The following is a 17,299-nucleotide window of genomic DNA, read 5'->3' on the forward strand; positions in this document are numbered from 1 at the left end:
TGATGACAGAGGTGAATACTACCGACTGCTTGTCCTAGAGCACCTACAATGTAACAAACTTGTAAATAAAATGAGCACATTATAGTACAGCATGTTAAGTGTTATAACAGAACCACAAGTAAAGAGACCAGAAAATCAGCACCTCTGCAGGGAATCTGATGAAGTCATGGAGAGGTGCCACCTGAACTGGGCTTTGAGGAATGAATAGGAGTTTTCCAGGCAAAGGGACCAGGGCAGGAATCATGATGTGCAGACACTCCAGATGGAAGCAGGTGTGCCTGGGGTTAGCGAGCTGCTCCCTGTGCAAGGAGCACAGGATATGGAAGATGGGACTGCGACCTGGAGCTAAGGTAGTTGGCTGAGGCCATATCATGAAGACTCTTGCATACCAAGGTGGGGATTTCATCCCGGAGGTAGGAATAGGAGTAGCTTTGATTTGGGAGAGGAAGGCTCTGGAGATGGTATAAAAGGTAGCTTGGAGTTAAAAAAATTTTTTTTAGTTCCATTTTTAGAAAATAAGAGAAGATAAAACAATATTTCATGATCTTTTTTCCATCTTAATAAATACATGTTTCAACAATGCTTCTGTAGCCTGCAAAAAACACTATAGTGTTTAAGCAAACTGTTACATGGGGAGATTTTAGGTTATTTGTATTTCATTTTGTCTTTTTCATCTATTCGTTGTTATAAAAATTAGGCACAGATTCTTAATTACTTCCTTAAGATAAATCAGTCACGAAACTGCTGAGTTAAAGGTATGTACATTTTTCAGGCTTTAAATAAATCAGTTAAATTGTCCTCCAGAAAGGCTGTACCAATTTCTTTCCTCCTAGGAGTGTCTGAGAATGCCCGTTTGCCCAGCACCCAGTACAGATCAGTACAGACATACAATAAGCAATTTCTCACTGTATTAATGGGCCTGTTTTTGTTAGTGAAGTCACACATTCTTTTTCACTGGGGGGGCGGTGACGGGAGGAGAGGACATTTGTATTTCTTCTCTTGTGAATTACCTGTTGCTCTTTATCCATTTTTCTACTGGTGTGTTCGCCTTTTTTTTTTTTTTTTTTTTCTTGCTCTGTAGGAGTTCTCTATATTTAAGTGCATCCTGTTGTTGCTATATGCGGTATAAATAAGTTCTTTCAATTTATTATTTCTGAACATGTCTAACTTCAATCCCTGGGAGAAGAGACAGGTTTGAATCCTCCACGGCACGTAGCTCAGTCTATCTTCTGAGGCAGGTGCTCAACGTATTTGCCAAGATGAGTGAATTATTTTTGTCCAAGCTACTTTACGAAACTCATTCTGCCCCACTCCAGAAATGGAAGGGATCCGTCAAACGCTCTCCCTGTGCTCACAGCAATGTCAGTGTTGTCTCCTCGTTTCCTTCATTCATCTAACGAATGTTTACTGAGCCCCCGGTATGTGCCAGGTACTGTTCTTGGCACTAGGGAAAACGTAAAGGGCAAAATCTTTCATTCTAGTTGGGGGACACAGATAATAAAGAAAACAAATAAAATATATATGATGTTCAATTGTGATCAGCACCGTAAAGTACATCAAAGAACAGAAGGGGAGACTGAATTTTTAAGCAGCATGGTCATGGCAGACCTCGCTGAGAAGGGACGTGAAGGTGGAGGTAGAGAGTTAGCCAAGTGGATATGCAGAGAAGGCTTCTGAGCAGACTGAGCAATGCACAGAAAGGTCCCAAGGCAAGAGCAGGCCCAGTGCATTCAAGGGACAAGAAAGACGTCAGTATGGCTGTGGTGCAGTGAGCAAATTAAGGAGGCAGGGGAGGGGCGCAGGTCATGTATGGCTTTGCAGCCGTTGTCAGAACTCTGCTTTTCTTCTGAGTGAAATGGGAGGATTGGAGCAAAGAAGTGGTGTGGTCTGCCTTATGTTGTAAAAAGACAGCCCTGGCTGACACATTGGGACTAGACTAGGGTGGGGGCAGAGCTGGAAACGGGGAGACCTGTAGTAGTGCAGGTGAGAGATGACGGCATCGTGGACCATCTTGGTGGTAGCACAGGAGATGCTGAGGAGGGGCCAGATTCTAGGCACAGTTTGATGGCAGTAGAGCCAGCAGAATTTCCTGGTGCAAAATGTGAGAGACAGGAATAAAGAACAGTGCCGAGGATTTCGGCTTCAGCAACTGAAGGACGCAATTGACATTAACTGAGATGGGGAAGATGCAGGTGGAGCAGGTCCAGAGGAAGAGATCAGAACTTCGATTTTAGAAAAACACTAATAATAATAGCTGTATCTGTATATAAGGCTGGGCACAGGGGCTCATGCCTGTAATCCCAGCACTTTGTGAGTCTGAGACAGGATTGCTTGAGCTCAGGAGATCAAGACCAACCTGGTCAATATAGTAAAGCCCCTTCTTTACAAAAGAAGTACAAAAATTAGCCAGGTGTGGTGGCACATCTGTGGTCCCAGCTCCTCAGGAGGCTAAGATGGGAGGATCACTGGAGCCTGGGAGGTTGAGGCTGCAGTGAGCCATGGTCGCACCACTGCACTGCAGTTTGGGTGAGAGTGAGACCCTGTCTCAATGTTAAAAAATAAATCGTTGTATCTAAGAGGTGGGATTATAGAAAATGTTTTCTTTCTCCTCTTCCCACTTCTTACTTTGCTTGGTCTTTGGAATTTTTCAAAATTTTGAAATCATAAACAAGTTTTACTTTTATTTTAAATTTATTTATTTATTTATTTATTTATGAGACAGAGTCTTGCCCTTTCACCCAGGCTGGAGTGCAGCGGCGGGATCTTGGGTCACTGCAACCTCTGCTTCTCAGGTTCAAGCAATTCTCCTGCCTCAGCCTCCCGAGTAGCTATGATTACAGGCACCTGCCACCACGCCCAGCTAATTTCTGTGTTTTTTGTAGAGACAGGGTTTCACCATGCTGGCCAGGCTGGTCTCAAACTCCTGACCTCGTGATCTGCCTGCCTCGGCCTCCCAAAGTGCTGGGATTACAGGCACAAGCCGCCGCACCCAGCCACTTTCGTTTTATTTATTTTTATTCATTTACTTTTTGGAGACAGGGTCTCACCTTGTCACCCAGGTTGGAGTGCAGAGGAGTGACCTCAGCTGATGGCAACCTCCATCTCCCGGGTTCAAGTGATCCTCCCACTTCAGCCTCATGAGTACCTGGGAATACAGGTGTCCACAATTACACCCAGCTAACTTTTGTATTTTTCGTAGAGACAGGGCTTTGCCATGTTGTTCAGGCCAGTCTCAAATGCCTGAGCTCAAGTGATCCACCCACTCCAGCCTCCCAAAGTGCTGGTATTACAGGCGTGAGCCAGTGTGCCTGGCCAAGTTTTACTTTTATAATAAAAAACCATTTAATTTTTTTTTAAATAATAGCATGTAAGTTATAACATATAAGAAGAATAATTGAGGCTTGTGTCCAGAACTTGAAATTTAAATTTAGGTCAATTCCACATTCTCTGCGATCCCACCGCAGGCCAGACGCTCTGCTAGTTCAGGGGATACTGAGATGAACAAAGGTGGCCCCTGCCCTGCCGTAGCGCACTGTTCAACAGGCTCCAGGCCCGTCTCAGTAAATGCTCTCATCAAAGTGCAAACCAAGACCTGGGGGAGTGGAAGGAGGAGGTGCAGTGAGAATATCCACAATCCCTCTATGGTAAAAACGGCAAAAGCATACAGATCAATAGACAGCCTCTGGACCACACTGAATGAATTTTAATGCAGGATGGAAGCACACAGATAGCTGATCAGGTCTTTCTTTACTGAAACACAGAACATGTGCCAAGGTGAGTCCAAGGACACCTCTGGGAACAGGTGAAGGCCCTCCCCACATACATGCTCCGGTGACTGTGAGTGAGGGTCCTGTTGCCACATCTGGGGTCAGGGGCTTGGACCGGCTGCCCTTCATGGGAAACTTCTGGGTACCTCTCAGCACAGTGACGCAGCTGCAGTCTGTTGGTGGGGGCCCAGGCCATGGGCAGCACCTTCTTTTGGCATACGGGACATGCCTGGCTGCAGCTGATGTCTGTTAGCCTCTCCTGATGCGCAGTAAGGAGACCTGGAAGTGAGGCACGTGGGCGTGGAGTCCCTGGCGGAGCTGGAGAACAAGAGAGCCAGGTGGTCCTTTCAGCCCATCTGACCCATGAGCTCGCCATAGGCAGAGGACAGGAAGGGACAGTGGAGCAGAGTGCATGTGGAGGACGGCAACGCTTCCTGGGCCTCTTACATGCTGGACACAGGCTGGTGCTTCACACACATGTCATCTAAACCGCACAGAAACCTTATAAAGCAGGTGTTATGATCCTCATTTTATAAGGGATGAAAGTTGCATAGAGTAACTTATTCAAGATCACACAGTTGGGAACTAGAATTCACACCCAGATCTAGCTCGTTCCGACGCTCATTGTCTAATTCCTGAGCCCAAACCGTGGCTGTCCCCGGACGAGAACTGACGCCCAACCCTGCAGGGCCTGGTGCCTGCGCCTCAGCTGCCTGACCTGCTCCTGATGACCCGGTTTCTTTCCGATGCCTGAAATCATTTCCGGTTTGGGAGCGCAGACCTGAGATTCAAAACCGGCTTCCCGGCTAGGTGCGGTGGCTCACGCCAATAATCCCAGTGCTTTGGGAGGCTGAGGCCGGTGGGTCACCTGATGTCAGGAGTTCAAGACCAACCTGACCAACATGGAGAAACCCTGTCTCTACTAAAAATACAAAAATTAGCTGGGAGTGGTGGCGGGCACCTGTAATCCCAGCTACTCGGGAGACTGAGGCAGGAGAATCGCTTGAACCTGGGAGGCGGAGGTTGCAGTGAGCCAAGATCGCGCCATTGCACTCAACTGCACTCTGGACAACAGAGCGAGAATCTGTCTCAAGAAAAAGAAGAGAAAGAGAAAGAGAGAAGGAGAAAAAGAAAAAGAAAAAAAAACTGGCTTTCCAGCCAGGCGCAATGACTCACGCCTGTAATCCCAGCACTTTGGTAGGCTAAGGTGGGTGGATCACAAGGTCAAGAGTTCGAGACTAGCCTGGCTAGTCTAGATGGAGACTAGATGGTGAAACCTGAAACTTTGTCTCTACTAAACATATAAAAATTAGCCGGTTTGCTGGTGCGGGCTTGTAATCCCAGCTACACGGGATGCGGAGGCAGGAGAATGTCTTGAACCTGGGAGGTGGAGGTTGCAGTGAGCCGAGATCGCACCACCACACTCCAGCCTGGGCAACAGAGCAAGACACAGTCTCAGAAAACAAAACAAAACAAAAACAACTTTCCTCTTCCACAAGGATTCACACTCGCTACTTTGACTGTCACGTGCCGGGGGCATTTGTCATTTATTTGGCCATCGGGTGTCGAATCTCTGTGCTATGTTTAGGGAACTCCTTGCGGTGGGAGTCTTGATGGGCCTCGCTGCCACTAAGAGAACTCCAAGGATGCAGATATCCCTTCTTCCCATCCCCTGGCACCTGGCTGTGGACTCACGGGAGCGCAAGGGCTAAGCTGGGCCTATCAAATGTTCCTACTCAGGACTTTGGCTCTGGAGCAAAAAGTCCAGCGAGACAAAAAGGCAGCGAGAACCCGTGTGAATGTGTGCGCAGGCCGCGTGACGCCCGTCAGCTGTGGCAGCATCCAATAGTGACTCACCAGCAAGAGGGACAGTGTCCCAGCCAGCGTGACCCCACTGTCTGGCCCCCAGAGCCCCTGCACTCTCCTGGGAGTCCTCCTGCCTATTTTCCGAGCCTGCTGTCCTGGTATTGCTTTGATTCTATGCACTCTGGGATCCTGCCAACAAATCCCCCTTTTACTTATGACAGAGGTTTTCTTTCGCCTGCAATAAAGGATCCCACTCTCCATGGACATATCTTGCTTCCCTCTGCAAAGGTCAATCACTTCCACCTGTCCAGCCCGGCTATGAACTCTACACCTGGCATAAGACCCCCAGCCAGCATCTCTGCCAGGTTTACCCTTGCAAGGGATGACAATAAGACTGAGCCACTTTTAAGTGGTACGGCCCCCATTGACTGTGAGAGGTGCTAAATGCAAGCTTCGGGTATTGACAAGGGCACTGCCAAAGAGGCAATCCACGTTAGACTGTGTGCCAGGCCTGTTTTCACTGGTCACGTTTGTGAGCAGAGCTTAGATACTTCCCGTCATGCCCCATCTGCTACTTTGTACCGCACAGCAGGAGAACCACCCGCCCCTCAGTGAGGCCAGGCCCGTGACATCTGCACCGAGCTGACCCAGCCTAACCTTCCAACAAGCCACAGCATCCGCATCCCCGAGAGCCCCGGCCCCGGAATTTCAGCCACAGCATCCGCATCCCCGAGAGCCCCGGCCCCGGAATTTCACCACCGGAAGTTCTGTCCAGTGGGCTTCAGGAGAATGTTCCCGACTTGTACAAACGCGTCCCAGTCTTGGTCCCCATCTAGAGTGTGTGCCTCTGGGGTTTTTCTGCCTCCCTGTTTTCTCGGGGCTCGTCCTTCCTCTATGGGATCCTGATTGGGCTGTCAGTCATGGTGGCCCTGGCAGGCCATGGAGACCTGCCCTTCCCCAGATGACATGAAAATTTGGGGAGAGGGGCCCAGGCGCGGTGGCTCATGCCTGTAATCCCAGCACTTTGGGAGGCCGAGATGGGCGGATCACGAGGTCAGGAGATCGAGACCATCCTGGCTAACACGGTGAAACCCTGTTTCTACTAAAAAAATACAAAAAAATTACCCGGCCGTGGTGGCTGGTGCCTGTAGTCCCAGCTACTCGGGAGGCTGAGGCAGGAAAATGGTGTGAACCCGGGAGGTGGAGCTTGCAGTGAGCCAAGATCACACCACTGCACTCCAGCCTGGGTGACAGAGTGAGAGTTCATCTCAAAAAAAAAAAAAAAAAAAAAAGAGAGAGAGAAAAGAAAAGAAAATTTGGGGAGAGGGAAGTGCCTTATGAATCTATGGCTAACAAGACTGCCTTTTCATACATGTAAACACAGACTCTGAAGAATGAAGGGAGTAGAGCTAAGACAGGGAGAGAAAGAGAAAATCCCCGTGATCGCATTTGAGCTGCCTGCCGGGAATCCAGGCCATACTGAAGCTGAGGAGATGCTTCTAGTTTTCCAGACCCTTGCTTTTTTTTTTTTTTTTTTTTTTTATAACTGCTCTGGACTTGGGTTTCGCCACCTTACAAACCCAAGAGGTCCTGCCTACCCTTTCCCACAATATCACTGACCTTTCTTCCTTCAGAGGCCAGAGGCCCAAGCTTCCAAGGAACCAGAAGAAATCGGGGGTTGGGGCAGTCATGTGTTTACATTGCGGAGAAGGAAATGAAGAACTCGGAGAAGGCAGGCAGAAGCAAAGCCAGGCAGAGATCCTCCGATTCAGCTCCTAATTCTCTGTAAGAAACGAGACTCCCTTCCAAGTGCGGCAGCTGCTCTTCTGTGTCCTGCGGGTCTTCCTGGCAGCCCCTGCAAACCTCACCCCTTCCTCTACTCCCCTGGCCCAGAAAGTGTCCACTCACCTGCTGCATCAGCCTCTCTGCCACTCTGGGGTCAGTGAGGTCTTCCGAGGAGGCCACACTCAGCCGCAGGAGGAAGAAACCTACATTTTCACCTGCAAATGGAGAACAGTAAGATGAAAATCAGGGCTGGGCGCGGTGGCTCACACCTGTAATCCCAGCACTTTGGGAGGGCGAGGCAGGTGGATCACCTGAGGTCAGGAGTTCGAGACCAGCCTGGCCAGCATGGTGAAACACTGTCTCTACTAAAAATACAAAAATCAGCTGGGCGTGGTGGCTCACGCCTGTCATTCCAGCTACTCAGGAGGCTGAGGTGGGAGGATCACCTGAGCCCTGGAGGTGGAGGTTGCAGTGAGTCGAGATCATGCCATTGCACTCCAGCCTGGGTGACAGAGTGAGACTCTGTCTCAAAAAAAAAAAAAAAAAAAAACCAAGGTCCTGTTTACTGCAGCGCTGTTTGTCATAAGGAAATACTAGAAACGACCTAAGGGTCCATCCATGCAGAACTGGCTAAACAAGTGATGGTAAAAACAAAACAGAATGAAGAAAGAATAGCTTTCTGAAGGACGGGGAAGCAGGGAGGGGCTGATCAAGGGGGTGACGTTTCAGTTATGCAAGATGAGTGAGTTCCAGCGACCTGCTGTGCCACACCGTGGGTAACAATACTGTATCGCAGCCTCTCAGAGTGCAGATCTCATGGTAAGTGTTCAAACCACAGTAAAGACAATTTTATTCACTGGTCAGTAAAACTAAGGCAATAAGCTTGGGAGGGGTGGCTCACCCCTGTAATCCCAGCACTTTGGGAGCCCGAGGTGGGCAGATCACCTGAGGTCAGGAGTTCAAGACCAGCCTGGCCAACATGGGGAAACCCCATCTCTACTAAAAATAAAAGTTAGCTGGTGTGGTGGTGCACGCCTGTAATTCCAGCTACTGGGGAGGCTGAGGCAGGAGAATCACTTGAACCTGGGAGGCAGAGATTGCGGTGAGCCGAGATCACACCATTGCACTCCAGCCTGGGCAATAAGAGCAAAACTCTGTCTCAAAAAAAGAAAAGAAAAGAAACAATCCCGCAGGTTACGCGTGTGAAGAGAACTGGCTGGGGCACAGCCAGAGGAGGAAGACGTTTTATGATGTACCTTTTTATGCTAATCAACCAATAATAAAGGTATTTTTCTTTCCAGGACAGTTTAGCTACCATCTTTAGCCCTGTCAGATGGGGTCGTGTTACCCACCTCATAAGGCTGTTTTGAAGGTTAAATAGAGTAGATAACATACATGAAGCTGGTGGCACTGCCTGGCATCGGAGAGAACGTTCAGCGGGGGCCAATGCTTCCTGGGTGTGAAACATGTTTCTATCGCCCCTGCCTACAATACAAAAGGTATTCAATAATATCTTTATTTATTGAGTGGCTGTGATTAATGTTTGTGTCCTCACCTCCCCCAGAAAGGTGGGAGCAAGCTGTGGATACACAGAGATGAGGCCCAAGGGCAGAGTGACAGGAAGTGGAGGTGGAGGCTACAGGCTGGCCAGAAGCTGGACTGACCAAGCAGCCTCTGACAATGAACTCTCCCCTGAGAAGTCCCTGTTTGTTGCCTTAGAGATGTAGCTTTAAACTCCCAAGCCTTTGCTGCATTTGTTTGTTTGTTTATTTTTGCAATGGAGTTTCACTCTCGTCACCCAGGCTGGAGTGCAGCGGCGTGATCTCAGCTCACTTCAACCTCCACCTCCTGGGTTCAAGCAATTCTCCTGCCTCAGTCTCCTGAGTAGCTGGTATTACAGGCGTGCGCCACCACACCCGGTTCATTTTCAAATTTTTAGTAGAGACGGGATTTCACTGTGTTGGCCAGGCTGGTTTTACACTCCTAACCTCAGGTGATTTACCCTCCTCGGCCTCCCAAAGTGCTGGCGTTACAGGCGTGAGCCACCGCTCCCGGCCTGTATTCATTTATTTTAAGTCACTATGTATGGCATAAATCCCAGGAAATGCATCCAGAGGGCCCCACTTTCCTGGGGTCCCAGCCCATCAGAGAGCAGCAGCTTGGGCCTGATGCCTGCATGCTGCTCCTCTGTGTGGCTATGGCTGGAATAGAGGCTTCCAGAGCTGCTCAACAGTGAACTTCATAGGTCAGAGCTGGACAGGACTTCGGTGCCCATCCCAACCCTCTCCAACTACAGCTGGGTAAACTGAGGCCTGGAGAGGGAGAGGGACTTGCCCAAGGTCACTCGGGTTGTTAGAGGCAGAGCTGAGACCAAAAACCATTTTTCCAGACTTCCATCTCCACCTCTTTCCATACACAACCCTCCATCTGCCTTTTCCTGATTTCGCCAAGAACCACTAGAAGATCACGAAGCGGCAACATCAGGGGCAGGCTCCGAATAGGCTCCAGATCCTTCCTTCCTCTCCACTCCTCAAGCGCAGAGACGTCCTGGAAACTCAGCATCCCAAATCCCCAAAGATCACCAGCAGGAGCCACTTACCTGTACTCACGTCTGTGTTTGGCCTCGTCTGAGCAGTGGTGGGCGTGGCTGTTGGGGGCTTCATCGGGGTCTTCGCTGAGGTTGTGGTCTTGGCTAAGGTGCTGTTCGTCCCTCGGCTGCTGTTGGCTGTAGTTGGAGGGACAGAAGGAAGAGGGTCCCTGCTGGTGCGGAAGGGCCCTTTGGTTGTGATGTCCGTGGTCGGTGTCTCTGAAGGGGTGAAGTTCTTGATGGTGGCTTTTGAGGTGCTGTAGGAGGAAGCAGAGCACCCAGCAAAGGAAGCTGTTTTGCCCACTGCTGACCCGGCCTCTGTGGAGACGAGAGCTGCTCCTGAGACTTTGACGTAACTTGGTGTCTCAACAGAGAGGGCTGAGGTTTCTTCCAGGGGATTCCTGCTAACTGTGGCCAGAGTTCCACTGACGGTCGTGGCCCTGGGTGCTGTCACTTCTCTTTCTGTGGTGCTGTTGGTGGGGAGTGGGTTCCTAACCGTGGCATCAGGTGCGGTTGACTCTGTGGTGCTGGCTGTGGACAGGGTCTCGGCAGAGGCTGTGGCCTCGGTGCTGTGTGGTTTTGCATCAGTGGAGTCAGGCAGAGCTGGTGGATTGGAGGTGGGCGAGGCCTTCACCCCTTCCGTGGGGCTGTGATCTGTGTCTGAGGCCCCAGGGATGCTGGAAGTCGTTGTTTCTATTTCTGTGATGCTGGAATTGATAACCTCGATGGGGGTGACGGTCACCAGGGCTTCAGTGAGGAGAGTGACGCCAGATCCCAGGGACCATGAGGGGGTGATGGCTGGATGGGGGCCGTCGGAAGAGGCACTGCTGTCTGAGGCCAGGCCCTTAGCTTCTGTGGAGGTGTGAGCCAATGTCGATTGGCTCTTCAGAGCTATCATCGGTGTCTTTGCCTCTTCAGAGCTATCATCGGTGCGAAGGGTGTCGGAGACGGCTTCCTCGGGATCACTGCCTGTGACGGTCTCAGTTGTGGTCGTTCCAGGTCCCTCCGGGCCGCCAGTGGCGGCTGATGTGTCCGCAGAGGTGGCGATCAGCACCATGCAGTCGGGAGGTGTTCCTGTGGAAGTCCTGGTCTCTGTTGCAGGGGAGATGCTCTCGGTTCCCCTGGTCTCTGCCTCTGGAGTGGGGCCGGCTGGGGCTGAGGACCTACAGGAACTCTCAGAACTCAGAGTCTGAGTTTCCAGAGCGGCGTGGCCTGGTGCTGGAGTCATAGCGAGCACTTCTGTGTCGTCCACTGTCATCGCAGCGTCTGCTCTGCGGCTGCTGGGGCCTGTGTTGGTTAAGATTGACTTGGTGAGCCTGGGTTCCAGTGGACTTCACACAAGCAATTTCGTTTACACCCTGGGCACTTCTGGGAGGAGGGTGGGGAGGGGAAGTGCTGTTACCTCCTTTTTCATCTACATAAGCTAACAAGAAGGAGGCAGTCCTGGGAAGCCCAGGCCCGTGTGGCAGCCACAGAGCTGGGGTTGCCATGACTGGCGTCCTCTGAAGCCCTGACAACTCACTAGGGGCCAGCAAGCCCCGGGATCTGCTGGCTCTCGGCCTGTGTCTTTAACAGGGGATGAGTGGGGCCAGCGTCCATCTTCCAGGGTGAGCCAAGAAGGCAGAGCAGCGTCCAGGACTCGCAGAGCTTTCTGAACCTGTGTCCCCTTCCCCGGCCACTTTTCTCATCCAACACATACTTCCCCATGGAAGTCAAAACCCTTAAAAGATGAGAAAGGCCTATGGTTCTGCCTTTCGGGGTGGCTGGGTGGACTGAAGGGAGGAACCTCCAGAGACAGGGTGAGCAGTGCTGCTGCCAAAGTGAGGGAGCCAGCAGAGTCCTTGGGGCTCCGGCAAGGGAAACAGGGTGCCCCACCCTGCCAAGGCCCCTCCTGAATGAGAGCTGAGAACTGCAGGGTTGGAGCCCAGGAACCATAGAAACTGTGGCCAGGCATTTTCCACAGGACACAGGGAGCCAGCTCAGACAAAACCCAGCCTTTTAGAGAGCGGCTGCTGCCACTTCTGCCTCGAGCAGAGGCCTGTTCCCTTGACTGGCCCTGAGGTGGGAGGAATGGGGGCCCCGAGGGAGGCTGCGGTAGGATATTTTCCCCAGAGACAGGATCTTGCTCTGTTGCCCAGGCAGGTCTTGAATTCCTGGGCTCAAGGGGTCCTCCTGCCTCAGCCTCTTGAGTAGTTTACTGCGAGATCTTTTCTGGCCTGAGAAAGGGGGGTGCCCCTCCTGTCCAGAGGGAGATCGGGCTCCCTGTGAGGAGGCCAAGGAGCCTCTTGGAGAGAGCTTCTAGATTTAACAAATAAAAATACAGGGTACTCAGTTAAATTTGAACTTGCATTTCAGATAAATGACGAATAACTTTTTAGCATGAGTATTTCTCATGCAATATTGGCCACATACTTACACTAAAAAAAAAAAAAAATTGTTGCCTGAAATTCAAATGTAACTGGATGCCCTGTGTTTAATGTAGTAATCCCAGCCTTGGAAGGAAAAGGATCAAATACAAACCCCCTCATTTCTCTGAGCCTTCTGGGTCCAGCCCACACAGCTAGAAGCCCAAAGGTGGCACTCTTGGAGTCTGACCTCCCCTGGCACATGGTTTGAGATAGTCTTTACCCAGCTCTACTGGTCCAAAAGTAGCCCATAGACCCCCAAGGAGGCCTAGAACCTCTCCCCAGGGCGTCAGGATGGGGCCCCAGGTCCCGGCTGGTTGTCCTGTGGACCTCAGGGAATGACGAGGCAGGAGTCAAGAGCCTTGGTTGCAGCTGCCACTGTGCTGCCCACTACTAGCTCTGGGGCTGGATGACTCGGCCTCCTACTAGCCTGGCCAGTCTCTAGACCCCTCCCAGCTTCCATGTCCTCACCTGAGAAAACAGGGTCACAATACCTGCCTTGCCAAGGTGGTGAGGACCGGCAGAGAAGGTGAAAGGGAAAACCCTTATATTCCAAAGCCCACAAGGTAAGCATCCCTCCCCCGTGGAGTCCTCTCCCTGGCCACCTGAAAGCACGCACAGTCGATGTGACTATAGTGAGGAGTACGGGCTGCACCCCCAGGCAGTGCGGCGAGTCCCGGGCACCCGCTGCCACCACTGGTCCACTGCAGCCCAGCTGCGCACACAAATCTCACCTTTGCAGGAACTGTTCATCTGCCTTCATAATATAGTTTCTTCTCCCCACTTCAAGACCTGAGATCATTTCTCTGAGCCTTCTTGGTCCAGCCCACACAGCTAGAAGCCCAGAGTGGTGCCCTTGGAGCCTGACTTCCCCTGGCACATTTTCCAGCTTTTCCAGGAGCCCTGGGGTGTCAGTTTTGCTGTGAAACCTCCTCATGCTCCCCAAGCCCACAGCCTTTTGGGTCCGGGGGGTCTTCTCAAATACAACAAAGCCCGGCCCAGCCCCTCGGTAGCTCTGGAACACTGCAGCACTCCTGGTACAATCTTCAAATCTGGTGGAGAGGAAAGTAGGTGGACTTCGGACCCTGAGTTGGAGAACCTGCTCTCTGCCCTGTGACCCTGGCCAAGTCTCTCAGCTCCAAGCCTGCATTTCCGCATCTGTAAGGTGGAGCTAACAGGACACGTGCAGCACAAACCAGGCCACGGTGAGCACAGGCAGGAGGCCGCGGCGTGCAGTGCTCAGGCCTGTGTGGAGTCAGATCCTGGCTCCGAGGAAGAGTCATTGGATCCCCAGAAGCACAGTGGCCTCATCCTTAAAGCAGTGGAGGTCGGGGTGGTCAGAACAGGGCCATCTTGTAGGGCCATTGTGAGGGTTAAAAATATAATGTATGATAATGATGCATTAAAGTAGGTTCCTCAGTCCTAACAAACGTGCCACTCTGGTGGGGGATGTTGATGATGGGGGAGGCTGTAAGTGGTGGGGATGGGAACTCGATACTCTCCACTCAAGTTTTTTTTTTTGTTTGTTTTTTAAACAGTTTCACTCTGTTGCCCAGGCTGGAGTGCAGTGGCATGATCTTGGCTCATTGCAACCTCCACCTCCCAGGTTCAAGCAATTCTCCTGCCTCAGCCTCCTGACTAGCTGGGATTACAGGCACCTGCTACCACATCCCACTAATTTTGTATTTTTAGTAGAGACGGGGTTTCTCCATGTTGGTCAGGCTGGTCTCAAACTCCTGACCTCAGGTGATCCACCCGCCTCGGCCTCCCAAAATGCTGGGATTACAGGTGTGAGCCATCGCACCCGGCCTCTCCACTCAACGTTTAGAGGAAACCTAGAACTGCTCTAAAATAAAATAAAAAAATAAAAAAATAAAAAATAAAATAAATCCCCCCCTTTTTTAATGTATGTGATGAGTTTGGCACAACTCCTATTAGCGACAGGTCAGGGTTCGTTCCCGTCTTTCACAAAAGCCCAGCCTCTCAGCATCCACCCTTCCCAAGCAGTTTGTGGTAGTCGGACTTTTCACTCCATATCTGTATTTTGAAGGAAATCCATGCCAGGTAATAAACTTGGAGGAGTCCGAATCTTGTTGAGCCACATTCTTCAGCTTTCTGCACAATGATCGCCAGCTGGCACCTCCCTGCACCCACCTCCCCGCCCCACTCACTCTCCATGTTCATAAAGACAGACTCTCAGCCACCTCTTACCATGGCAGCGCCATGCAGGCTTACACTCACACACACCGTCATCCGCACACTCTTTATCATCAATGATAGCACTTCACAGGTAGCACCATGGTTCCTTATAATCAACCCAAGAGGGCCTGCCCTTGCCCACACTGAAATTCACTCCCAGAGCGTCACGATGGGAGGGCCCACCAGGCCCCTCTGGCCTCCTTACCCGCAGAGCTCCCAGAGACCGCAACCTCCCAGCAGAAGAAGAAAAGGGGCAGAGCCAGACCCCAGAGACGGCCCATCCTAGCCGGCCACCGCCACTGCAGAACTGCTGGCTGTCTCACAGGTACCTTTTCCTGCTTCCTCAAGCCAGGGAGGAGGGGCCGCCTCCTGCTGAGGTGTGTGACTGGCTAGTTTCCAGGATGTGGCCACACAAATGTGCAGGCTGAGGGCTGGCAGGTTGAGGCTGTCAGCAAGCTGACCCCCCTGCCTTCCTGGCCCAGTAAACACTCCACTGAAATTTGATTTGAAGATGTGGAATCACTAGCATTTTTTTTTTTTTTTTTTTTTGAGCTGGAGTCTCGCTCTGTTGCCCAGGCTGGAGTGTACAGCAGTGAGATCTCAGCTCACTGAAACCTCTTCCTCCCGGGATCAAGCAATTCTCCTGCCTCAGCCGCCTGAGTAGTTGGGATTACAGGCGTGCGCCACCACGCCCAGCTAATTTTTGTATTTATGGTAGAGATGGGGTTTCACCATACTGGCCAGGCTTGTCTTGAACTCCTGACCTCAGGTGATCCGCCCGCCTTGGCCTCCCAAAGTGCTGGGATAACAGGCCTGAGCCACCGCGCCCGGCCACATCACTTCCACAGTGACACTGACCCTCAGTCTTGTGCTGGGAAGGCCACAGGAGGTCCCATTTCACCACCTCCCCTCCTGTGCCTGGAGCTGGGGCTTTAAGTCAGACCCAGGCTTCATTCCTGGTCCTGGGCATGATTAACTCTATCTCCGAGGGCGAAATTCAGAGTCAGGCTGAACCTTCTCTTCCTGCTCTGTAAATGGATAAACCCTAGCTCGCTGGGCTGCTGTCGTAAGGATGACATGCGATAGTAAAGCTCTTACACAGTGCCTGCCACACAGTTGATGCTCATCAAAAATATATACATCTTAGGTGCTCAGTGAGTGAGAACCCTGACATCCACTCTGATCCTCAAGCATTGGGGAGAAGAGACAGCTCCCCGGTGTGGGACAAGACTAATTTCTAACATCCTTCCATCTTCATCATCCTGTGATTCTGCATCCCAGTCAAAGCCAGGAACATTGGCCAGGCTGAAGGCACGGGGCTGGGAAGAGAGAAGAGGTGAGCGCACTCATCTGAGTCTCAGGGCCTAGGAAGAGAGGACGCAGGAGGGTGATGACTCAGAGAAGCTAGAGATTCAGCTGTGAGAAGGGACATGCAGTTACTGAATATATTTCCAAACACCCGAGAGAAGCTTCTTACTCCCTCCGTGTGCCACAGATATGGACTGTTATGGCCACTGGCTGGTGACCAGACAAGGCAGCTTCGGAATTTCAGGGCAGGAGCGCTGATGAAGGCCGCTCTTGGGTAGAAGAAAGCCTGCTGGATCCGCACGAGGGAATCACAACATCTCAGAACTGGAAAGAACTTTAAAACCAGGCCGGGTGCAGTGGCTCACGCCTGTAACCCCAGCATTTGAGAGGCCAAGGTGGGCAGATCACTTGAGGCCAGGAGTTCAACAGCAGCCTAGCCAACATGGCAAAACCCCATCTCTATTAAAAATACTGAAATTAGCCAGGCATGGTAGTGTGGGCCTGTAATCCTTGCTACTTGGAAGGCTGAGGCAGGAGAATCTCTTGAACCCAGGATGCAGAGGTAGCAGTGAGCCAAGATTGCTCCACTGCACTCCAGCCTGGGCGACAGAGCAAGACTCTGTCTAAAAAAAGGAAAAGGGGAAAAAAAAAAAATCGGAAGGTCCAGGTTCTATTTCCAACTCTCTCCTTAACACTGACCCAGAAGCTGTGCGAACGTACGAGTTATCTGCTCTCTCTGGGCCTCAGTCAACGTGAACTGCAAGGTCCTTTTGGCCCCGTGGTCTGGGGTTCTGCGTTGGGTGTGTGACATTGTCACACATTGTCTTCCATTGCTGGGAAGAAGGAGGGAATGGGAGAGAATGGGAGGAGGAAGACTCCCCAGAAGGGGCTGAGGGAGGTCCACAGGGGACAAAACCCAGCACTTGGAGTGGGGATCTTGGACACCATTGATCTGTAGGCTGATCCCCTTCCATCCTCCACTCAGCCCCAGCTCTTTGCTTATCAAATGAGATAAGGACCCCCCCGCCGGGAGGTGTCAGGTAGAGAGAGGAAGCCAGGGTCACAGCAGGGACTGTATTCTCTTAGACCTCATCTAGTAGCTGCGATCCACTCTGAGGCTCACCCCAAGGGAAGATGGAGAAGAAACTAAGCAAGAATGCAGGTCCTTTCAGCCACCCCAGCCCTCCTCCAGCCCCACCCCTGCAGGGATCGGGGCTTCCTCATTCCAGCAGCAGGTGAGTCCACCCCAGCCTGTTGTAGATGAGGAAGTGAGGAACCCCTGGAAAGGAAGCCTGACTGAAAGCTTCCCTGGGTTTGCTGAATTGTGGATGATTTTCCTCAGTATTTGGGGAAATTTACAAGCCTGGGCAGATGACTGTTAGCTCTCGGGGCCATAACAGGCTTACACAGAAAGTTCCTGGGACATATTTTCAGCCAAACTC

General features: G+C 51.5%; 1 protein-coding gene across 4 annotated transcripts; it reads right to left on the reverse strand.

The window, feature by feature from the left end:
- Positions 1-3,683: 3,683 nt before the first annotated feature.
- MUC20 (mucin 20, cell surface associated) lies at positions 3,684-14,928 on the reverse strand. 4 transcript variants are annotated; one of them, XM_017865518.1, is made up of 5 exons: positions 14,755-14,928; positions 9,958-11,232; positions 8,754-8,843; positions 7,482-7,573; positions 3,685-4,085 (listed from the first exon to the last, which is right to left on the reverse strand). In XM_017865518.1, the coding sequence occupies exons 1-5, from the start codon at positions 14,828-14,830 to the stop codon at positions 4,017-4,019; spliced, it is 1,602 nt and encodes a 533-aa protein (XP_017721007.1). In that variant the 5' UTR covers positions 14,831-14,928; the 3' UTR covers positions 3,685-4,016. The 4 variants fall into 4 exon arrangements, with proteins under 4 accessions (XP_017721009.1, XP_017721007.1, XP_017721006.1 ...); XM_017865520.1 differs by lacking the exon at positions 8,754-8,843 and having other exon boundaries at positions 3,684-4,085; XM_017865517.1 differs by lacking the exons at positions 3,685-4,085; positions 8,754-8,843 and having other exon boundaries at positions 7,118-7,573.
- Between the last annotated feature and the right edge of the window lie 2,371 nt (positions 14,929-17,299).

Source organism: Rhinopithecus bieti, unplaced genomic scaffold, assembly GCF_001698545.2.
Source record: "Rhinopithecus bieti isolate Rb0 unplaced genomic scaffold, ASM169854v2 scaffold_83126, whole genome shotgun sequence".
Lineage (NCBI taxonomy): Eukaryota > Metazoa > Chordata > Mammalia > Primates > Cercopithecidae > Rhinopithecus > Rhinopithecus bieti.

What these genes read in the sequence shown, in the direction of transcription:
- MUC20 (XM_017865517.1), bottom strand. Translation starts at nt 14,830, where the DNA reads ATGGGCCGTCTCTGGGGTCTGGCTCTGCCCCTTTTCTTCTTCTGCTGG. An exon ending in GGTCTCTGGGAGCTCTGCGG is followed by an intron (nt 11,233 to 14,754) that starts GTAAGGAGGCCA and finishes TAACCAACACAG; the next exon opens with GCCCCAGCAGCCGCAGAGCA. An exon ending in AAACACAGACGTGAGTACAG is followed by an intron (nt 7,574 to 9,957) that starts GTAAGTGGCTCC and finishes CTCCATTTGCAG; the next exon opens with GTGAAAATGTAGGTTTCTTC.